Source organism: Sorghum bicolor, chromosome 1 (assembly GCF_000003195.3).
Source record: "Sorghum bicolor cultivar BTx623 chromosome 1, Sorghum_bicolor_NCBIv3, whole genome shotgun sequence".
Classification (NCBI taxonomy): domain Eukaryota; kingdom Viridiplantae; phylum Streptophyta; class Magnoliopsida; order Poales; family Poaceae; genus Sorghum; species Sorghum bicolor.
This window is the reverse complement of record NC_012870.2, coordinates 9,721,845-9,741,467: the sequence shown is the minus strand read 5'-3', so window position 1 is coordinate 9,741,467 and position 19,623 is coordinate 9,721,845. Positions and strand designations below refer to the sequence as shown.

At 40.7% G+C, this 19,623-nt stretch overlaps 2 protein-coding genes across 2 annotated transcripts; both read left to right on the top strand.

Moving 5' to 3' along the window:
* On the top strand, positions 2,133 to 8,298 carry LOC8063412 (probable sugar phosphate/phosphate translocator At1g48230). The gene is made up of 9 exons (XM_002466560.2): positions 2,133 to 2,373; positions 2,897 to 3,004; positions 3,229 to 3,260; positions 3,336 to 3,386; positions 4,198 to 4,259; positions 4,351 to 4,612; positions 5,902 to 6,167; positions 6,271 to 6,365; positions 7,573 to 8,298. Exons 1-9 carry the CDS (start codon positions 2,290 to 2,292, stop codon positions 7,747 to 7,749), a joined length of 1,137 nt encoding a protein of 378 aa, XP_002466605.1. The 5' UTR covers positions 2,133 to 2,289; the 3' UTR covers positions 7,750 to 8,298.
* Positions 11,204 to 14,154, top strand: LOC8062938 (eukaryotic peptide chain release factor subunit 1-3). Its single transcript, XM_002466559.2, has 2 exons — positions 11,204 to 11,482; positions 12,449 to 14,154. The coding sequence occupies exon 2, from the start codon at positions 12,478 to 12,480 to the stop codon at positions 13,789 to 13,791; it is 1,314 nt and encodes a 437-aa protein (XP_002466604.1). The 5' UTR covers positions 11,204 to 11,482; positions 12,449 to 12,477; the 3' UTR covers positions 13,792 to 14,154.

Here is a 19,623-nt window from a genome sequence, read left to right as displayed (position 1 = left end):
TAGTTTTTGGGAAATCAACAAAGAGTTCTTTTGAAACTGAACATTTCAATGCAACAAATGTCGCATTTCGGGAGATAAGAGCAGCATGTGTTTTCAAATCTTTCTTCTTCCTTTATTGTTTTTAATATAAAATCCTCTTTTTTATATATTTTGTCCACCTATTTAGTATAAATTGAGATGACAAATTATAAACTCCATTCATATTGATGACCCTGAGTGCATGCTTGCACAACAGACATATGAAATATAGATAATGATACTTTCAGTATATATAGTACATTCCATATTTCAAATTGAAATGTGTATCCTGCAAGAACATGCAATGGTGGCTTTTGCGGTATTAAATACCACTATCGCGCCACATTCAGACGACATATATGTAACCATGAATGTTGAGTTTGTCCCTTCAATCTGCACTAAATTACAAGACAATAAGAATTATTTTTTGAATTCCACTATGATCCTCCTTGTGTATGATTTAGCTTCAGTCTTCAACATAGGTAAATTTGAGATATAAGAAACTGGGATCTTAGCACATGACTTAAAATCATCATCCAACTCATTTTGATGAAGACTATCTGAAACGTTCTCGTATTCTACAAGTAGTTCTAAGAGACCGAGTTTTTGACAAAATCTTTTTTGAAGACATTAATCATACCTTCGCTCCTTTGAGTTGATTTCATATCCACCGCAAAATAGTCATGATATACAACAACCCCTTTGTCTGTATACTATAAAGGTTTTGCGTCCATAAGTTATCCTCAAGTTTGTATTTGCTCAACAATTTATTCCACTTTTTAATGAAGTAAGCATCCATTCTGTCCTCATACACGCATCTCTTTAAATTAGTTAGAAACTTGTTATCTGAATCATGAATTGTATGGACAAGATGTTTAGCAACATCTAGAAAAGAAGAATGAAAAAAGTATTTATGTTAGTTGAAGTTGCAAGAATTACCTTCGCTCTTTAATATGAAATTTAGATATTATCTAACTTATAGAAGAGCTTTAGGATAAAAGTTTGTTCCTAAAGAGTCATATATATAGCACATTTATATGTTGATATTTAAGGTGCGAATACGAAATATGCCAAAGATATCGGTGCCTGAACCTCACTTGGCAAATCTATAGTTTTGCCAAGTGTCAAAACCAAATATCAAGTGAAAAAAGAGGTATTCTCCAACAGTTTGCTATTTGAGCTTGACAAAAGAACTTGACATCCTAGAATTTTTGCCAAAATCACAAAATTGAGCCTCCAACAAATTGGCAAAACTAGTTGGCAAATTGGGATACACGTGATGCCAAACGATGGAGGACTTGACATATTTGCCAAGTGAAAGGAGAATTTTGCCAAACTCACAAAATTGCCAAGTAGTTTTACCAATTTGTTGGAGATTGGTTTTTGTGGTTTTGGCAAAAATCCTAGGATGCCAAATACTTTTAGCAATCTTAGGATTTTTGTCAAAACTACAAAAAACAGCTTCCAATAAGTTGGTAAAACTACTTGGCAATTTTGTGAGTTTGGCAAAATTCTCCCTTCACTTGGCAAATATGCCAAGTCCTCCATCGCTTGTCATCACGTGTATCCCAATTTGCCAACTAGTTTTGCCAACTTGTTGGAGGCTCAATTTTATGATTTTGGTAAAAATCCTAGGATGCCAAGTTCTTTTGGCAAGCCCAAATAACAACCTATTGGAGAAGACATCTTTTTTCACTTGGCATTTGGTTTTGAGACTTGGCAAAACTATAGATTTGCTAAGTGAATTTTAGCAAATTATTGGAGCATTAAGCAAAATTAGAATATTATAAATGCATTGGATCATTACTCCGTATATATGAATAAAATTCACACGTGAACAATGATAACAGATGAATAGAAAAAGCAAAAACAAGGGAAGCATTTTCATATTAGCGTAGACGCTGTCATGTTGCCACTGGTATACTACAATTATGCGTGATGCGTGATAGTCTTTAACTAATCTTAGTCCGTCATATTTTTTTGTTCAACACAGAGACACAGGCACACAGCACACTGATCCTGCGTAGGGCGATCAATCCAGCCATATCCATCGGATCCCCATCCAACGGCCCAGCCGACCTCGAAACCCACCGCACTGGCCTCGCCCTTTCGCCCGACATCCCCCGCCGCTCTCGTTCCACTTCCATCCCCACCTCACCCATCTCCGATCTGTGATTCCTTCCAGCCGACGCCTCCGCATCCCCCTCCCCGGAGCCGCCAGCGGCCAGCCACTCGCCATCCCCGAGCGGCGAGTTGCGGGGCGCCGCGAAGATGATCAGCAGGCAGCTCGTGCTGACCTACCTCTACCTGCTGATCTACATCTGCCTCTCGTCGGGCGTCATCCTGTTCAACAAAGTAGGGCTCCGTTTCCTTCCAATGCGGGTTTATGCGCGCCCCTATGTTTTCCATTGCGGTAGAGTGGCGGTGAAGCAAGGTAGCACTCTTGTGTAGTGGGTGGTGAAAACTGATGTCCATTTTGCCCCAAATCCAGCTGATTTGCGAAGCATTTGTATTCGTTTGCAGGCTTAGTGTTTTGCGTGTAGTGTGGTTCATGTGATTCTGTGTCGCGGGTTCTACTTTGACTGGGCATATTTGTTAGGATTATTAGGTTGGTGAACGGTCCATTGCAACGTTTGATTTCTGTAGGACTTTAAGGCTGTAGCTATCGCTGTAAGGTGAACCAGTTTTTTTCTACAGAACAGTGTCACTATCAGTTATCTGTGGTACAGTGTGCCTCTAAGCATATTCCCAAGAGGACTTGGTGTGCTGGAAACATTGAGTCAGAAATTTGCACACATTTTGAATCATATGCGTCTATTTTTAATCCATCTGGACTTTGGTTTGTGAATTTAATGCTCTAATTTTTTTTTGACTGCAGTGGGTCCTTTCTCCAAAGTACTTCAAATTCCCCTTTCCTATCACACTCACAATGATTCACATGGCATTTTCTGGAATCGTGACTTTCTTCCTTGTCCGAGTTTTTAAGGTGGGCTTCTCTGCAACATTTTCCTTTAGTCTTGTGATGTTCCTGTTTCAACTAAGTGACTGTAAATTATTATCTCAAGTGACCATTTCTATTGTGAAAGAACATACATGGATAATATTATGATTGGCATCGTTTGTTTAGATTGTTAGGTTCTCTGGTAATGTGATTTACTTTCCTGGAGCTGATGGATTTTGTTTTTCTATTATTTGTAATTTGTAATGCAGGTTGTTGCACCTGTGAAGATGACTTTCCATATGTAAGAACATTCACTTCTTCTTTCCTTTCTACATGTGTAAGTCTGACTCTTAGTCAGTTGCCCCTCTTAATGCAGATATGCCACGTGTGTAATTCCAATTAGTGCCTTCTTTGCTTCAAGTCTGTGGTAAGCTAAATGTTTACAGTGTGGTCTTGATATTTCATTTCTTATATGTTGCAAGGACGTGTATGAAACTTTCCTGTATCAAAATTCAAAATATGCCTATTCAAGCATGCATGAAATGGTAAAACATGTTATCTAAATTGATTATAAACATGCACAAACAGTATGATACTTGCAGCACTGTTGCTAATGAGTTTGTTTGCAGATGTAATTGAGATTATTTTTTTATGGGCATGCCTTTTTGAACCATTTACCTGGGAGCTGGCACTATGGTATACCAGAGGCTAGAATAATATAACATAATACAACATATATAAACTGTTAACGTTATTGTGGGTAAAATTCAGTAGCAGGCTTCTTTATGCTAGCTTGCTGTATGGATGCAGTGCTCCATTATTGGGCTATGCTATGAACTTTTGCTTGATTTGATTGCTTTTAAACTTTATCAAAGGCGCAGCAGCAGCAAAGAAATGCATTGATGTAGCAGTTTGTTGTTCCAGAACTTTATAAAGCACAAGCTTCACAACGACAACAAAAATACATGCCTCATTTACTCAAAAAGATCTATTCCTCCCTCTGTATGTGACCTAGATGACACATTGCAGTACCTCAACCTTGGTCTGCAAATTGAATCCCTGTAAAATTATAACTTTGTTAGCTCCTGACATTATTAGTATTGAAATACACTTTACTAATTTCCCATTAGTATGCCTTGTGCATTTTCTCTGTGCTCCTTTAGAGTTTCTTAAATGAGATGTGGAAAACACATTTTTCCCTTATAATTCACACATCGATTTTGATGGCCCTTTTTCAGGTTTGGCAACACGGCGTACTTGTATATTTCCGTGGCTTTCATTCAGATGCTCAAGGCCTTGAGTGCGTCCACATGCTACTCCTATGTTATTTTACAAAGATCCATCCATGAGCTTATACAATAGATACTGACTCAAGTTCCTTTGAAATGCAGTGCCTGTAGCAACATTTATAATGGCTGTTTTGTGTGGTACTGACAAATTAAGATGGGATCTCTTCTTGAACATGGTATTGGTCAGTGTTGGTGTTGTAGTTTCATCTTATGGCGAGATCCACTTTAATGTGATTGGAACGTTATACCAAGTAACTGGTATCTTTGCGGAAGCCCTCAGGCTGGTCCTAACTCAGGTCCTTCTACAAAAGAAGGGCTTAACCCTGAATCCTATTACAAGCTTGTATTACATAGCCCCTTGCAGGTACTAGAAACTGTATTCTGATATTCTAAAGGCTCTCTTAATTGATAATTTCTGGCAAGGACCATGTAATAATATTGCTATATTATGATATTTTTACATTTTTTACAAGAAGAAAAATCTGAAAATGCTTCACTCATGAAGCCTTGAAAATGCATAGTTATTATAATTTCAAGAAGTTAGCTAGGTTTAGTCATTGTGATACGATATCATTAACTATGTGATTTTCTGTATTCCGTAAAATCTATACAGTGCGTCGTAAAGTGAATGAATATTGCTTGTGTTTTGTTTAGCGTATATGATCGCGGACAGGTTGTCCTTAATAAGTTAATAATATATTGGATGAACCTGTTCCTTGACAAAGGCTTCACTATGAAGTTTTATATGTGCAGTATAGATGATTGCTAGGACTTTCTAGCTACTTCCATAACCTATATTTGTAATTGGAAACACTTTTGTAGTTTAACTGGTTCTTCTATAACAGTGCATAGTTTAACTGTAAAGTACAGTGTTGAGGTTTTACTAGAATGATCCCCATGTGAATCTTCTTAGAGGTGCTTTGAAAGGACAATTTGGTTTGAAGTTTGAACGTATCCGTAATTAAGAGATCAGACCTCAGACTTAATATAAGTTATGAATAAAATACACAGATTGTTTTATCTGTTTTATTGTGCTTCTTGGCTTTTTTTTTCTTTCATTCATTTGATAAGTTATAAATCTGCAGTCAAGTTTATTGTAAGGCTTATTAGCTGAATTTCTTTTGTGACGGTAGTTTGATATACTATCTCTGTATTTTCCAGGACACATTCATGAAAACATGGTTAAGTGATATGATAGTTGTGCTACCGCTGCACTAGTATGCTACACACTCTTGTATTGACTCAATTAAAGCATGGTTTTGCAAGATTATCTTCATCTTTCAAAATCCAATCACATGCATTATAGATCACAAAAGGATTTTGGCTGTCTAAGTTGGTTACACAATGAACTGATCATGGCAATTCAGATATCTCAAATTTGTGATAGATTAAATAAGTGATGACATATTAATGAATCGGGTTACAACTCTAAACGATTGAATGGCTGCACTAAAAGATATCCCTGATTAGTTTTCCGTCCTTTATCTTTTATGGTAGTAGCATTTCTGTCAGTGCAGGTATTCTAGTTTAGGGTTGTAACACAATTCATTTCAAAATTGAGCTAACTATTTCACGTTCTAAAATCTAAGGGTCTTTAATATACCTTTCTGTTTTCTCTGCTTGACGTTTCTTGATTGTATTGTTTTTATGCAGTTTCATCTTCCTGTTTATTCCATGGTATTTGCTGGAAAAGCCAGAAATGGACGTGTCTCAAATTCAATTCAACTATTCAATATTTTTCCTGAATGCACTTTCTGCATTCGCATTGAACATATCCATATTCTTAGTTATTGGAAGAACTGGAGCTGTCACCATTCGGGTTGCTGGTGTTCTGAAGGACTGGATACTTATTGCTCTCTCAACTATTATCTTCCCTGAATCTGTTATTACAAGCCTCAACATAATTGGATACGCAGTTGGTAATTATGTAGTTCTTTTGCATCTCGAAGAACATGTTGATATTTTATATTATGCATGCCTGTTATTATTCGGTTCCTTAACTAGCATCAATTTTACGTGTAGCGCTATCTGGTGTTGTCCTGTACAATTATTTGAAGATGAAAGATGTCAAAGCAAACCAGCTTCCAGCAGACAATAGTTCTGATAGGGCTACGAAGGTTTGTATAAGTTCCTTGCTGCAATTATTTTAATGTTTATTGCTCCCCTTGTTTATTGTGCCTATCCTGAGAGATGTTACATGTATCAGTGTTTCAAAGAAATAAGTGAGTGTTGTTCCACGGTTCACTTTCATTACCTTTTAGCTGTTCTCTAAACTTTGTTTTCATTGTGGTTAAAACACTGCTGTTAGGAAAACTCTATCACCTTGGCCCAGCCATGAGCCCATGAGCATTATGTTGTTTAAATACTGGGCATAAAAGGTTTTGAACTAGAGCTGCTCGTTGGAGCTGCTGGTGCGGCGTAAGTTGTAACCGTGGGAGGTTGGAGGGCGAGGAGTGGTCTCGCGACGGCGATGAGCGCGCGACGCCATCCTGGCGGCCGGCGTCGGGAACACACACGAGAGACCGGGAGAGGTTTGGGGCACACAAGCGCCAAGGAGCGAGAGAGTTTCTCAACTCTGGCTTGAAAACCTTTATTATCTCACGAACTGAGTATTTAAAGTACAATTCAATCTACTAACAAACTCTCAGCTAATATCTAGGAATGGCTAACTGATAACTCAAAACGACTTGCGCTAACAACCCGGGCGCCGTGGTGACCGCGCTCTGCGCATGCCGCAAGCTGTGCTCTGCTGCTGCTCGTGCCTCTCTCCTAGCCACTGCTGCGCTTCTTCCTCTTGTAGATGTTTCCCACCATAACACTGCTTCTTTTCTTCTTCTCCCTTATTTCTTTTAGAGTTCTAGAGACATTGCCCCAGTCCATATGCATTGTAACAGGACATAAAAGGTTCTACACCAGTTTTAAGTCGAGAATCTGGAGCAGACCTGCTCATACAATCATTACTAGCTACAGCATTACTGAACATAACTCGCCTCTGAAACGAAATGCATAGAAGCTCATAGTCTCCTAGAAGTGCAATGCATGCATTACCTCTTATCTCCTGCTTCTTCAGCTTATTTTTAAACCTACTCTGCTAAAGACCATCTTATATTAAGATACATGATCCCATCAAAAGGAGTATCAATACACATATAGCATGCACTTTTTTTGTTTCTTCAACATAGGTTTCCATATGTGTAGATTGACCATTTTAAACTTTTGTCGTTTGTCTGTCATGAATACAACCTCTATAGCTCTTTAACAAATTATTTAGGTTTTCATATTTTATGCAAGTGGTAAATGATTGCTTTCTAATTCTATGTGCAGGACAAGAAGTCTTTAAGTATATTCAGGCCTGACAATTCCATGGACAACAATGATGGGACTGTAGTAGGAGGCCTGGCATCAGAAGCTGCGGCAGTTGATGAGGAAGCCCCTTTGATCCCTTCTGCACGCCTCTCCTATGTTACACGGACCCAAACAGGCAGCTTCATTAACAGATAACCATGGTTTGCCTATTTCGTGGGTTGATATCTTTTTTGTTCCGGTGAATTTGAAAGGGGTGCTGATATACGTTTGGAAAAGAATATATTTTCAGAAGCTCCTGCAAGTGGCACCTCTTCTCATACCATGACACCTGGATGTCTCCTCTCGATGTACCTTTTTCGCTAGGCGTGTATATTTTGGGGAGATACCTAGAGGTGGATTAGAGAAGTTGAAGAGATAGGTTATAACTTTTGCTTAGTGTTTGGAGAAACACGTAAGGCCATGTGTTGGCTATAGTTATTCCTTAACCAAGCATATGGAAATGGTGTTAAACCGTAGATGTTGTAAAGCACTCCATAGGCTCTAATTTGAATTTTACTGTTTACCTCTTAGTTTGTTCTGTCATTGCTGCCTAGAGTACTAACGGATTACCATGTGTGAATCCGGCAAATTTTGCAGTTGTCTGGTGTTACAACAAGCAGATGTAGGTCTGTACTCCAATGTGTTTTTACCGACTGCAGGCTGCCTTTGTTGCTGCATCCCCTAATTGCAAGTGCAGTTTTATTCTGGCGTGTGGCGTGTGTTCCTGTTATGTCATATTTCATGCATCCATTTAATTGGACTTGTATATTAGTATACGAAGATGATGCAAGACTCTAGAAACGTCTACTGCCATACCGGCTTCGTTCCTGCACTGGGCCTTGTTTAGTTCCTAAAAAATTTTGCAAAATTTTTCAGATTTTCTGTCACATTGAATTTTATGATACATGCATGAAGCATTAAATATAGATAAAAGAAATAACTAATTACACAGTTTATCTGTAATTCGTGAGACGAATTTTTTGAGCCTAATTAGTCTATAATTGAATAATATTTGTCAAATATAAATGAAAATGCTACCGTGTTTATTTTGCAAAATTTTTTGGGGGTCTGAGCTGAGATATTGAGCTATTTCCTGCACTATGTTGAGCTATTGTTTTCACAAGGCCTTGTTTAGTGGCACCCAAAATTTAAAAACTTTTCAAGATTCCTTATCATATCAAATCTTGTGCTTCAAAAACTTTTCAAGATTCCTTATTATATCAAATCTTACAGCACATATATAAAGTATTAAATATAGATAAAAAATAAGTAATTGTATAATTTGCTAAATTTGCTAGACGAATTTTTAAGCCTAGTTAGGCCTTGAACAATTATTACCAAATATAACTGAAAGTGCTATAATACCTAAAAACTTTTTAACTAACGAACTAAACAAGGCCTTTGGACTCCTGTTACTGTTGTTGAAAAGGAGATATACCCTTTTGGTAAATAGAGCTTTGAGATGGACAACTAGATACCGCTACTGTAATAGGTTTCCATACAATAGTGAGAAACTCTGAAGTCTCAACCTCTAGTTGCAGTGGCAGGTTGTGCCTGAGGAAAGCAACAACGCTGGCAGTGTGTTTGGTTGGTCCGTCTACTGTATGAGCGTGAGCCATATAAATCTTAGCGAGAACCGAGAAGACTGCGGAGCCGTATAAATCTTAGCGAGAAGATTGTTTGGTTGCCTGCACGCCTGCATGAGTGGATGCAATAATTGCATAAGTGAACATAGGTTGGCGGGATATGTTCAAATCCAACTTCACAAAATCCCTGAAGCCCATATTTAAGCGTCTACGCTAAACTATGATCTCGGCAGGGCTTCGGCTCCAGCCCTTGCAAGGAGCTTGGAGGAACCGGACTTGTTTTTGTATAGAAGAGCTAGAGCTAACAAAAAAGTTTCTTATTGCTCCTCCTCACAAATCTAATATGAATTGTTATAAAATTAAACTAGAGCTATTTTACCAAATATTTTCAAAATAAATTCAAGTGCACGAAAAAAAACTGTTCTACATGAGAAGCCAGAGCCAAAGTACTTTAGAGGACCGAAACATACCAAAGAAGAGGTAGAGACTATCGCCACGAGACAACTGTGGGTAAATTCATATCACATGTTTATACATAATCATTCAATATATGAGAGTCGTGTTTTTTTTTCTTTCGAGCAATCTCACGTGTTGGATGATTATAACTTAAATTTATAGTAAGCACCCGCAGTTGCCTTATGGAGTACTTTCTCCGTCTTAAAAAGATTGATGTTTTACTTTGAGACGTCATATTTGACCGTTTGTCTTATTTAAAAATTTTGTGCAAATTATAAAACAAATAAATCATTATTAAAGTATCTCTAATGATCAAATAATATTAAAATAGACAATATTTATATAGAAATTTTTAATAAGATAGATGATCAAACAAGATGTCTAAAATTCAACAACAACAATTTTTTAGACGGAGAGAGTATAGATAGTCCTAACATTTTTCTTTTCTCCTTTGATTTGATGGATACCGTTACCATACCCCCAATAACCGGTGTGCGTTTATCCCTCACTCTAGCGGTCTACCCCTGCCACTGTCATATCTTCTCTTCCATTTCCCCTCTGCATGCGCTGCCATATCTTCTCTTCCATTTCCCCCTGCATGCGCTGCCATATCTTCTCTTCCATTTCCCCCCTGCATGCGCGCTCTTTCAGTCTCACTCTCTCTCGTGGTCGTTGCTACGACTAATTGACCGCCGCCGCTGCCGCTCTACAGCACGTGTCCGGGTCTTCTTCTGGTCCTTCGCCGGCGACAAGCACCGCTAGGTACGCCCACCCCTTTGTCTCTTCCTGCTGTGTGAAACCAAGCACCAAACCCTAACTTAGCTATTTGTATTCGGATCTGATCTAGTTACAAGTTTATGCATGTATTATGCCTACTAACTTCGATTGGTTTGCAAAATAATCACCCATGTCCTTTGCTGGTTCCGCCCTAGCTAAAAGATTGTGGTGCCTTTTTGAGCTACTAGATGATGTCAGTTATTCATTAGCCTAGTGGCGGAGCCAAAAGTTTTATGAAGTCTGGGCGTAATGTCATATTAATACTAACAAGAAAAACATGATGAAAGATTATAAGAGAGGTTAAGTGCTAAGAGAGCAGTGACTCGCGGACTAAGTTTAAGCATGCTCAAGCGTTCCTAATCCCTTAAGAGTTCTGTGATGTAGTAGACATTACAATTTTGATCTTAAATTGAATAAATAAAGAAGAGAGTGGAGAGCAATTGAGAAAGAGAAAATGAGTACATAAGTTTTTGTCTATCTCCACTCTTTCCTTTTTATAGGAAATGTGTGAGGGAAAATTTTCATAATTTCTCCTAATAGGGTTTATATTTTAAAAAATATTTTTAGAGAAATCATTATGTCACAATGTTATGTGATTGAGCCCTGAAAATATTAGTATGATCCCTAACATATATTATTTTAAATATATAAATATATATATATTAATTATATAGGTGCTAATTTGTCAAAAGATGTTAGAAAAAAATAGAAGTTGCTAAAGAAAATGAAAAAGAAAATAGAAAAAAATGTATGGGCTTTTATTTAGTGGGCCATCAAACCCACGCCACGCACCGCCGGCTCGTTGCAGCGCAGCGCCGCCGCTCATCTCCCTCGCAGCGCCGCTCAGGCTCGGTGCCTCAGCGCAGATCTTCTGCTCCTTCCCCCACTCGCGCTCAGGCTCGGTCCCAAGGATTGGATCTTCCGCGCGTCGGCGGCTCCCCCTCGGCGGCGTCCAGCGACGGAGGGGCAGTCCCAGGCTCGGCGACGGCGTCGGCGGCTCCCCTCACCTTCTCTCGCCAGTCGCCTCGCGCCCTCGCCTGCGTCCTCCGCGCACCGGCCGACGACCCTGCGTACGCACCTCCCTCTCCCCTCCCGCCTCTGCTGTTCCCGTGGGAGCCCGGCCAGCTGCCCAGGGTGGCCGGGCCTTGGCTCCGCCGGTGCAGCCTTGTCTGATATTTTTCTTCTGTGAGGTTTGACCCAACTATGAACATGTTAAGTAGTAATTTGGAACAGCTCCAATGATTTCTCCCTTATAACATTTTGTTGATTTGTTGACTGCGAGTCTCTGTATTTATGTACAGATCTCATGTGCTCTTAAATGTCCTAGAGAGTCATCTTTTCGGGAGGTATTTAGAATCTCAGTCTAACCGTGTGTGTATTAAAACTGAGTGCAAAGGGATGCACAAATCATTCGTAAAATTCTTCTTTAAGCTTAGACTACATTATGAATCCACAACCTGTGAATAGAGTGTAAGCTCCACCATTAATAGTCTAGTGTGTACTGTGTAGCATCAGCTCTGTAATTATTCATAGGAAGTCCATTTCACTCCCTAAAGTGTTGCTAGAATTTGTTTATTACCTTAAAGATTTTTATTTGTTTAGTAAGCCCCCTGGTTTTACAATACAATATTTAATGCTGTCATATGTAGTTATTTATTTGTATTGGCACCATAGAACATAAGGCTCCCCATTACTTTTGTAGTGTGTGGCTTGCTTCTGTGGTACATTTGTGAATATTGAATAGTATTTTTCATGAGACCACAATCATAACTCAGTGCAGTGTGCACAACTTAAATATTGGTCTCCGGTTTGAGGTATACTATTTTTTTGCTACTGTGTTCGTCCTTGGATGACATTAGATATATATATAACCACTCCCTTTTTGATAGGAAACAACTGTGCTTACTACCACTATTTACTCTCATTTTGGTGTTACCCTATTTGTAATATGCTTACGTTCAATGACATACACTTGCCAGCTTCTATATTCCAATCTTTATCTGATGTCCTTGGTCTTCACATCTGGTATTCTGCAGGGTGATTCAAGTACTGTGCTTTCACCAAGATGTCTGACGGTCAGGAAACTGACAAGAACATCGAAATTTGGAAGATCAAGAAGTTGATCAAGGCATTGGAAGCTGCTAGAGGCAATGGCACCAGCATGATCTCTCTGATTATGCCACCACGTGACCAAATTTCCCGTGTGACCAAGATGTTGGGTGATGAATATGGTACTGCTTCAAACATTAAGAGTAGAGTCAATCGGCAATCTGTTTTAGCAGCCATCACCTCAGCTCAGCAGAGGCTGAAGCTGTATAACAAGGTTCCCCCAAATGGACTTGTTCTCTACACTGGAACAATTGTTACTGAAGATGGCAAGGAAAAGAAAGTTACTATTGATTTTGAGCCCTTCAGGCCTATCAATGCATCCCTGTACCTTTGTGACAATAAGTTCCACACTGAAGCTTTGAATGAACTCTTGGAATCTGATGACAAGTTTGGCTTCATTGTTATGGATGGTAATGGAACTCTTTTTGGTACACTGAGTGGCAATACTCGTGAAGTGCTTCACAAATTCACTGTTGATCTCCCAAAGAAGCATGGTAGAGGAGGACAGTCTGCTCTTCGTTTTGCTCGGCTTCGAATGGAAAAACGTCATAATTATGTCCGAAAGACAGCTGAACTTGCTACACAGTTTTTCATCAATCCAGCTACCAGTCAGCCTAATGTTGCTGGACTTATATTGGCTGGTTCTGCTGATTTTAAGACAGAACTGAGCCAATCTGACATGTTTGATCAGCGTCTCCAGGCCAAAATACTTAATGTTGTTGATGTTTCATATGGTGGGGAGAACGGTTTTAACCAAGCTATTGAGTTGTCAGCTGAAATTCTTGCAAATGTGAAGTTCATACAAGAGAAAAAGCTGATTGGAAAGTATTTTGAAGAAATTAGTCAAGATACAGGAAAGTATGTGTTTGGTGTTGATGACACACTCAAAGCTCTTGAAATGGGTGCTGTGGAAACACTGATAGTGTGGGAAAACCTTGATGTCAACAGATATGTGCTTAAGAATAGTGCAACTGGAGAAACTGTTATCAAACATCTGAACAAAGAGCAAGAAGCTGACCAGAGTCATTTCCGTGATCCGTCTACCAATGCTGAGCTGGAGGTTCAGGAGAAAACCTCACTCTTGGAATGGTTTGCCAATGAGTACAAAAAGTTTGGGTGCACACTTGAATTTGTTACCAACAAGTCTCAAGAAGGATCTCAGTTTTGCAGAGGATTTGGTGGCATTGGTGGCATGTTGCGCTATCAATTGGACATCCGTTCTTTTGATGAGCTTTCTGATGACGAGGGTGTCTATGAAGACTCTGATTAAGCAAACGCCATTCATATGGCTGTGCTGGACCCTGGATATGCAATTGCTAGTTTTGTTCTTGAAAAAAGTTTGTTTGATTATTCAGTTTTTGAGGATAGTACTACTTAAGACACTTGCTTTGTTTCCTCTGCTGCAGCTTACAATTGCAATGTCAAGCACATCATTACAATCTGGTTGATACCTCATGTCCTGTTGTTATGTAGACATTGGCTCTGTCCAAGGTTTGATTTTTTTGGCAAATGCTCCAGTGACAGTACTGCAAATGTGTCTATTTAAGTTTCATCTATTGTACTCCTTTGGCGACCATGCTTGTTACTGGTCATGGTGCAACGAATCATCTACATGTTTCCACAAAGTTGGCTATTTTTGCTTGGGAGTTGGGACATTCTTGTTTTTCCTTTTGAAATTTGCTACATTCAAATTCTGATTGATTCAGCACCATCTTAGTCATAGCACGATTAAAACTGGCTTCAAGTGTCTTCTATTCATGTATGTACCATTGAAATGATCTACATTATACAAAAAAAAAATCAAGTTTGAATTCTACATGAGTATGGATCATTTCTTCGGCAATGCTTTCTCCCATCCCCCGCAGGAATCGTCACAGCAGCTCTCCTCGCCTATGACCCTGTTGATCGTCCTCCCAACGCAGCTCGCCGACGAGCATCCGCTGTCCCTGGCGTTGTCGAAGTCCGGCACAAACCCCATGAAGATGGGCGGCTGCATGTCGCGCTCCCCGTTCGTCTGGTACACCTTCTCGACGCCGCCATCCTTGCGGAACCTGACGGTGCAGCCGCCGATCTGCTGGGAGCAGAAGAGGTTGTCGTGGCCCGGGTTCTCGAACACCCGCAGGCCGTGCGCCCAGCACCGGTTGGCGCCGCGGTAGGAGCAGAGCACCTCGAACACCTCGTCGCCGTGCACGGCGGGGAACGTCAGGTTGGCCTCCGCACCGCTGGGGATGTCGGCGCGCGCCGACCACGCCGACCGTTTGTGGTTGTGCTCGCTGAAGCCGTAGCACCGGAGCTCCACGTTGCCGTCGGCCAGGTCCATCTCCTCGCCGACCTCCTGCTCGTTGCTCACCACGATGAGGCGGAGCGCCTCGGTGGAGAGGAAGGGCGACGGCATGTGGCGGCACTGGTAGTGGAAGAAGGAGCTGAGCGCGACCGCGGCGACTATGGCGACGGCGAGCGCGGCGAACTTGACGGGCGCCGTGGCCATGGCGGTGGCGATGCGACGGCGGTGGCGCGAGGACGGAGCTTGGGGGGATCGCGGGGACGATCGAGAGGTACGTGTCTGGTGGAGGTCGGCATGCAAAATGGCGCGCGTGTGGCCGATGCATGTTGCGAAGACGGCTTTGGCTGAGGTTTGCCGAGGAAGGCAAACTTAGACAGCGGACGGAGAGGAATGAGCTTCTTCTCTTTGTTGCAGTTTAGGACGGGCGCCCGCGCGCTGCCCCCTAATTTTGGGGCGTGTTACTGGACTAACTGCGTTTTCCATGACCATGATGGGTCGTTAATCAGCTTGTTTTCGAGGTTAGGAGTTCACGTGACATGACCAGGGAGATTAGTGTTGTGCCAATCGTACGTGCATCTTCTTGCTACTCGTCAGCAAGCAGCTGCCAGCATGGAGCAAGCACCCCTCTCGCACAAGCTGCCGAGAAGCAGCAGGCAGCAGCTCCCGCGCGGGCGCCGGGCGTGGTGGGGCGCCAGCATTTCTAGTTCGTGTCGAACTCGAACAACCAATATCTCAGTCGGATTCCCAATCCCAAATCGACCGCGTTCGACGAATTCGTGTCCGACTAAACAACGATCTCCTCCAACCGATAGCAACCGGGCCCATTAGACACGCACGTCCGTGCCTCTTAGACACGTGGGCCTGGCCTTCAGCCTAGGCACGGCACTATATGCGATTTTCATGCCATACTGACTCGTGAGGCATGACAACTGTTGTAGGTCCTACCAGCTCATAGCCCGGTTCATAATAAAACATATTAAAAAAATTCATCACAAAGTTAAATTTTCAAATTTTAACCAACATTGTCTCAAAAACTTATCAACTCAGTCATATTTTTCATTCAACTATCAACATTCATAGCCAAATTTCCATTTAACTACTAGTCTATCACTTAATAAGAAGATAAGAGAAGACTTATAATTTAGATAATAAAAGAATCTATTTTATGCAATGCTGCCTCGTTAAAAACCTGTCTAGCTAAAATTCATCCTTGTGAGAAACTCTAGACAGAAAAAAAGTACAACCAACTCATAATATTGTATTACTTAAACTACTACAGACCATTACTCAAATGAAAAATGATACACTCAAGTGAGTGAGGGACAAGTGCACTCCCAACTCACACAAAAGTAAGTCCACCCTCAAGCTAAGTGTCAGTTCCAGTCTCAGCCACTAGCAGGTCAGCTTCATCTTCATCTTCATCAAGATACAAATTCTTGAATACTTCTTCAAGCTCTTTGTTGTTAGCAGCTGAATGTTGTTCCCTTTTTTCTCCTAATTTCCAGTCCTTCAAGTAGGCTGGTCAGCATCTCAACAGTTTTCAGGTAACAAGCGTCGGTGTCATTCTTCAATGATTCTTCCTAACAAGCTGAAACAAGACTTCGAAGAACAAGTGGAAACAAGAACTGACATAATATCTCTGACCATAACAGATAGGAATGGATAGGTTAGTTTATGGTCAAGCCACCAGAGAAGTATGTCAAAATCATCCTCTTAAGAAGTGATACAATCACTGTCTAAATAGCATGCAAGTTCAGAAACAGCAGAGCTAGAAGAAGTGGCAGGGTAAGGACCAAAAACACCTAAACCTGAACCTAATCCTCCAAAGATTCTCCCCCCAAACTTGTTTTCTCTTACCTACATGGTTTGCAGGCCGTGTAATCCTTCTAGACCTAGTTTCACCAAACTTCCTCTCATATTTGTCAAACAATTTATGTAATTCAGTTTTCATATGAGAATAGTAAATATTGTACTCAGTACCAGTGCTTTCAGCAAGTAATTAGAGAACCCTATGAAAACCTCTCATCTTAGCTCTAGGATCAAGAATGAATGCATATGAGTAGAACAGAGATATGTTTTGCCAGTATTTAAGGAATTTAAGCTTCATAGGATACATAATATTTCTCATATTCTGATCCTTTCATATGCATGCAAATGAGATACAATCTCTAAAACATGGTGGTTTCGAGTCAACAATGTAGTTCCATAATTTGAGTTAATGAACACAGAAAAAACTTCACTATATGGAACCAAGTGTTTCAGCATAAGATAAGTAACATTCCATGTAACATCCATATTCAAACCAAACTTTCTAGGTCTAACACCCTTAACAATACACTAGTTCTTGAACAAATTCTTTGATTAGAAGAATTTATGAAATTAATTATAGTTCTAAAATCTTCTAGGTAAGGTTTCAACCTCTTTATAGTCTAGATTTAACAATAAGATTAATGATATGAGAAGCACAACGTTAATGCACAAGATTATACTTATGTTTATTAGGATCTAAAGGCTCAGGTGAAGGATTAGAACCTAAATAACCAACAAACATGGGTGTCAAATTCTCCATAGCATTAGCATTAAAAGAAGCATTATCTAAAATGATAGCAAAAGTCTTATCAATTAGACCAAACTCCTCAACCACAACAACAACTCTTTCAGTAATGTTCAGACTAGTATGTTTCACTTCAATCAATCTAAGACCAATAACCTTTTTCCTGTAACTCCCAATGAGCATTCATATAAGTGAGCAACAACACTAGTATAATCCTCCTTAGCATTCCAGATCAGATGTCTAAAGTCAAAGCAATAGATAAAGCAACAAATAACACAAAATTCTTAAGTTTATCACGGTGTTCATTAAACAACTCAACAAGATCTCTAGTCAGGGTCCTTCTAGAAGACTTAACAAACCTAGGGTTATGAGCACAAACAACATAGTCTTCCCAGGCCTCTGTCTCACCTATACCTAGAGGAAGCTCATGTAACAGAACCGCCCAATTTACAAGAGATCAACTACGAAAAACTCCCGCCAAAGCAGTTGCTTTAACGTAATCGAACTCTCATAAACCCGGTAGTCCGTGAAATCACGAGGGATTTCAAACCAACCATCTTACAAGCCAAGATCGTAGTGATTCAACATAACAAGTCACATGTTACATCCATTTCACAAGTAGTTTGATATACATCGGAGTTCAAGATAGTTATTACAACTTGAGTTGAAAAGTAGCGGAAGCAAAGTAATTTGAAACTAATATTGCCCTTATTTCAAATACATGCCAGTATCCAGGTCAACTCCAACAAAAGCAACATAGATGAGGTAACAAAGAAGGATCATGCCCATGATCTTACTCCTCTAATATGGTAGGAGTCATCCAACTCTTGCAGTAGCCATGATACATCACAACCTGCAACAAGTGGGAATAAACCCTGAGTACGAGAAGGTACTCAGCTAGACTTACCCGTCATAAACCAGAAATAATATGACACCAAGGAGTATGCAAGGCTTTATTGGTGGGGCTAGCTTGACAACACTTTTTGCATAAAAAGCTTAGGTTACAGGTAAGTAACTTTTTAGGTATTTAGCTCAAGTTAATAATCATTACCTGTCATCTATATTAGCACTTGTACTAGAGCAATCACTTGATTAAGATACAACAGTAGTACCCATATTTGATGTGGCATTTCCAACATCATCATACCATAACCATCCAAGTGTTCCATAATCATTACTACGATGACGAAGCTCAAGTCAAGTGCTCACTATCCAGGAGCGATGGCGATTCGAATCGATTTCTAACCAGCTGGCGAGTTATTCCCCACACAAACCACACTCACCGGCCAAAGTGAGCTACAGGTCACCATATTGCACTATCCAGGACCAATTCGCGGGTTCGGCAGGCACCGCCAGTATCCGAGGACCGTTCCGACGACCGAGGTATCCAAGGTATACCAAGGTTGCGCGCCGCGCCCTCGTCGTTCTCCTCAACCACCACCAATACAGCGCATGGCGGCTCGATTCCCGGCCCGGATAGTGTTCAGGCTTCGCGGTCGGAACGACTTATCCTTCCAGCTAAGTGTGGGGCATGCGTTCAACATGACAAGAGGGCCGTCGACGATCGGTCCTTAATCGACACAGGCAGGGGCACCATGGTTAACCCACCATAAGACCCTGCCCGGTCTCCTATTGCATTCCACACTTGGTTATTTCTTTCCCCAGCAACCACTGCTTAATCAAGCAGGTATCCACCTATATCTCGCAGGTGACAGGACATCACCCGACTTCTACCGGACTAAGCAAGCTAAGCATAGACTCCGCGCCTATCTACATAGGACAAGGTAGATAACGAGTAGGGATAACAAGGAGTACATATGCAGCAACGGTATCAGGCAACTCCTATTACTTATATGCAATATAGTAGAACCAGTGTAATATATATATAGTAAGTTAGCGAGAATAGGGAGACTTAGAATGCTCCGGGGCTTGCCTGGGATCAACACGGAGTCAGTTCAATTAGTGGCTCCATCTTTGTGACATCTTAGGTCACAACACTTGTTTAGTCCTTCCACCTTCAGGATGGGTCCACCCCACCACTGTCTTCGGGTTTGTTCCCACACCAAGACCTTCACGTGATTCATCTAGCGCACCTAGATGAGATGCAAGATGCAAGTGCATGAATATGAAGAATAGTAACACAACATGCATCACATAAAAGTATTCAAGACACATGCATCTAAAGTTACTTAACTAGCATCACACAACCAACTATGGATAGCAACATATCAAGCATGGCACACATTTTACAAGGTCACAAGTAT

What these genes read in the sequence shown, in the direction of transcription:
- LOC8063412 (XM_002466560.2), top strand. Translation starts at nt 2,290, where the DNA reads ATGATCAGCAGGCAGCTCGTGCTGACCTACCTCTACCTGCTGATCTAC. An exon ending in GCGTCATCCTGTTCAACAAA is followed by an intron (nt 2,374 to 2,896) that starts GTAGGGCTCCGT and finishes TTTTGACTGCAG; the next exon opens with TGGGTCCTTTCTCCAAAGTA. An exon ending in GTGAAGATGACTTTCCATAT is followed by an intron (nt 3,261 to 3,335) that starts GTAAGAACATTC and finishes CTCTTAATGCAG; the next exon opens with ATATGCCACGTGTGTAATTC.
- LOC8062938 (XM_002466559.2), top strand. Translation starts at nt 12,478, where the DNA reads ATGTCTGACGGTCAGGAAACTGACAAGAACATCGAAATTTGGAAGATC.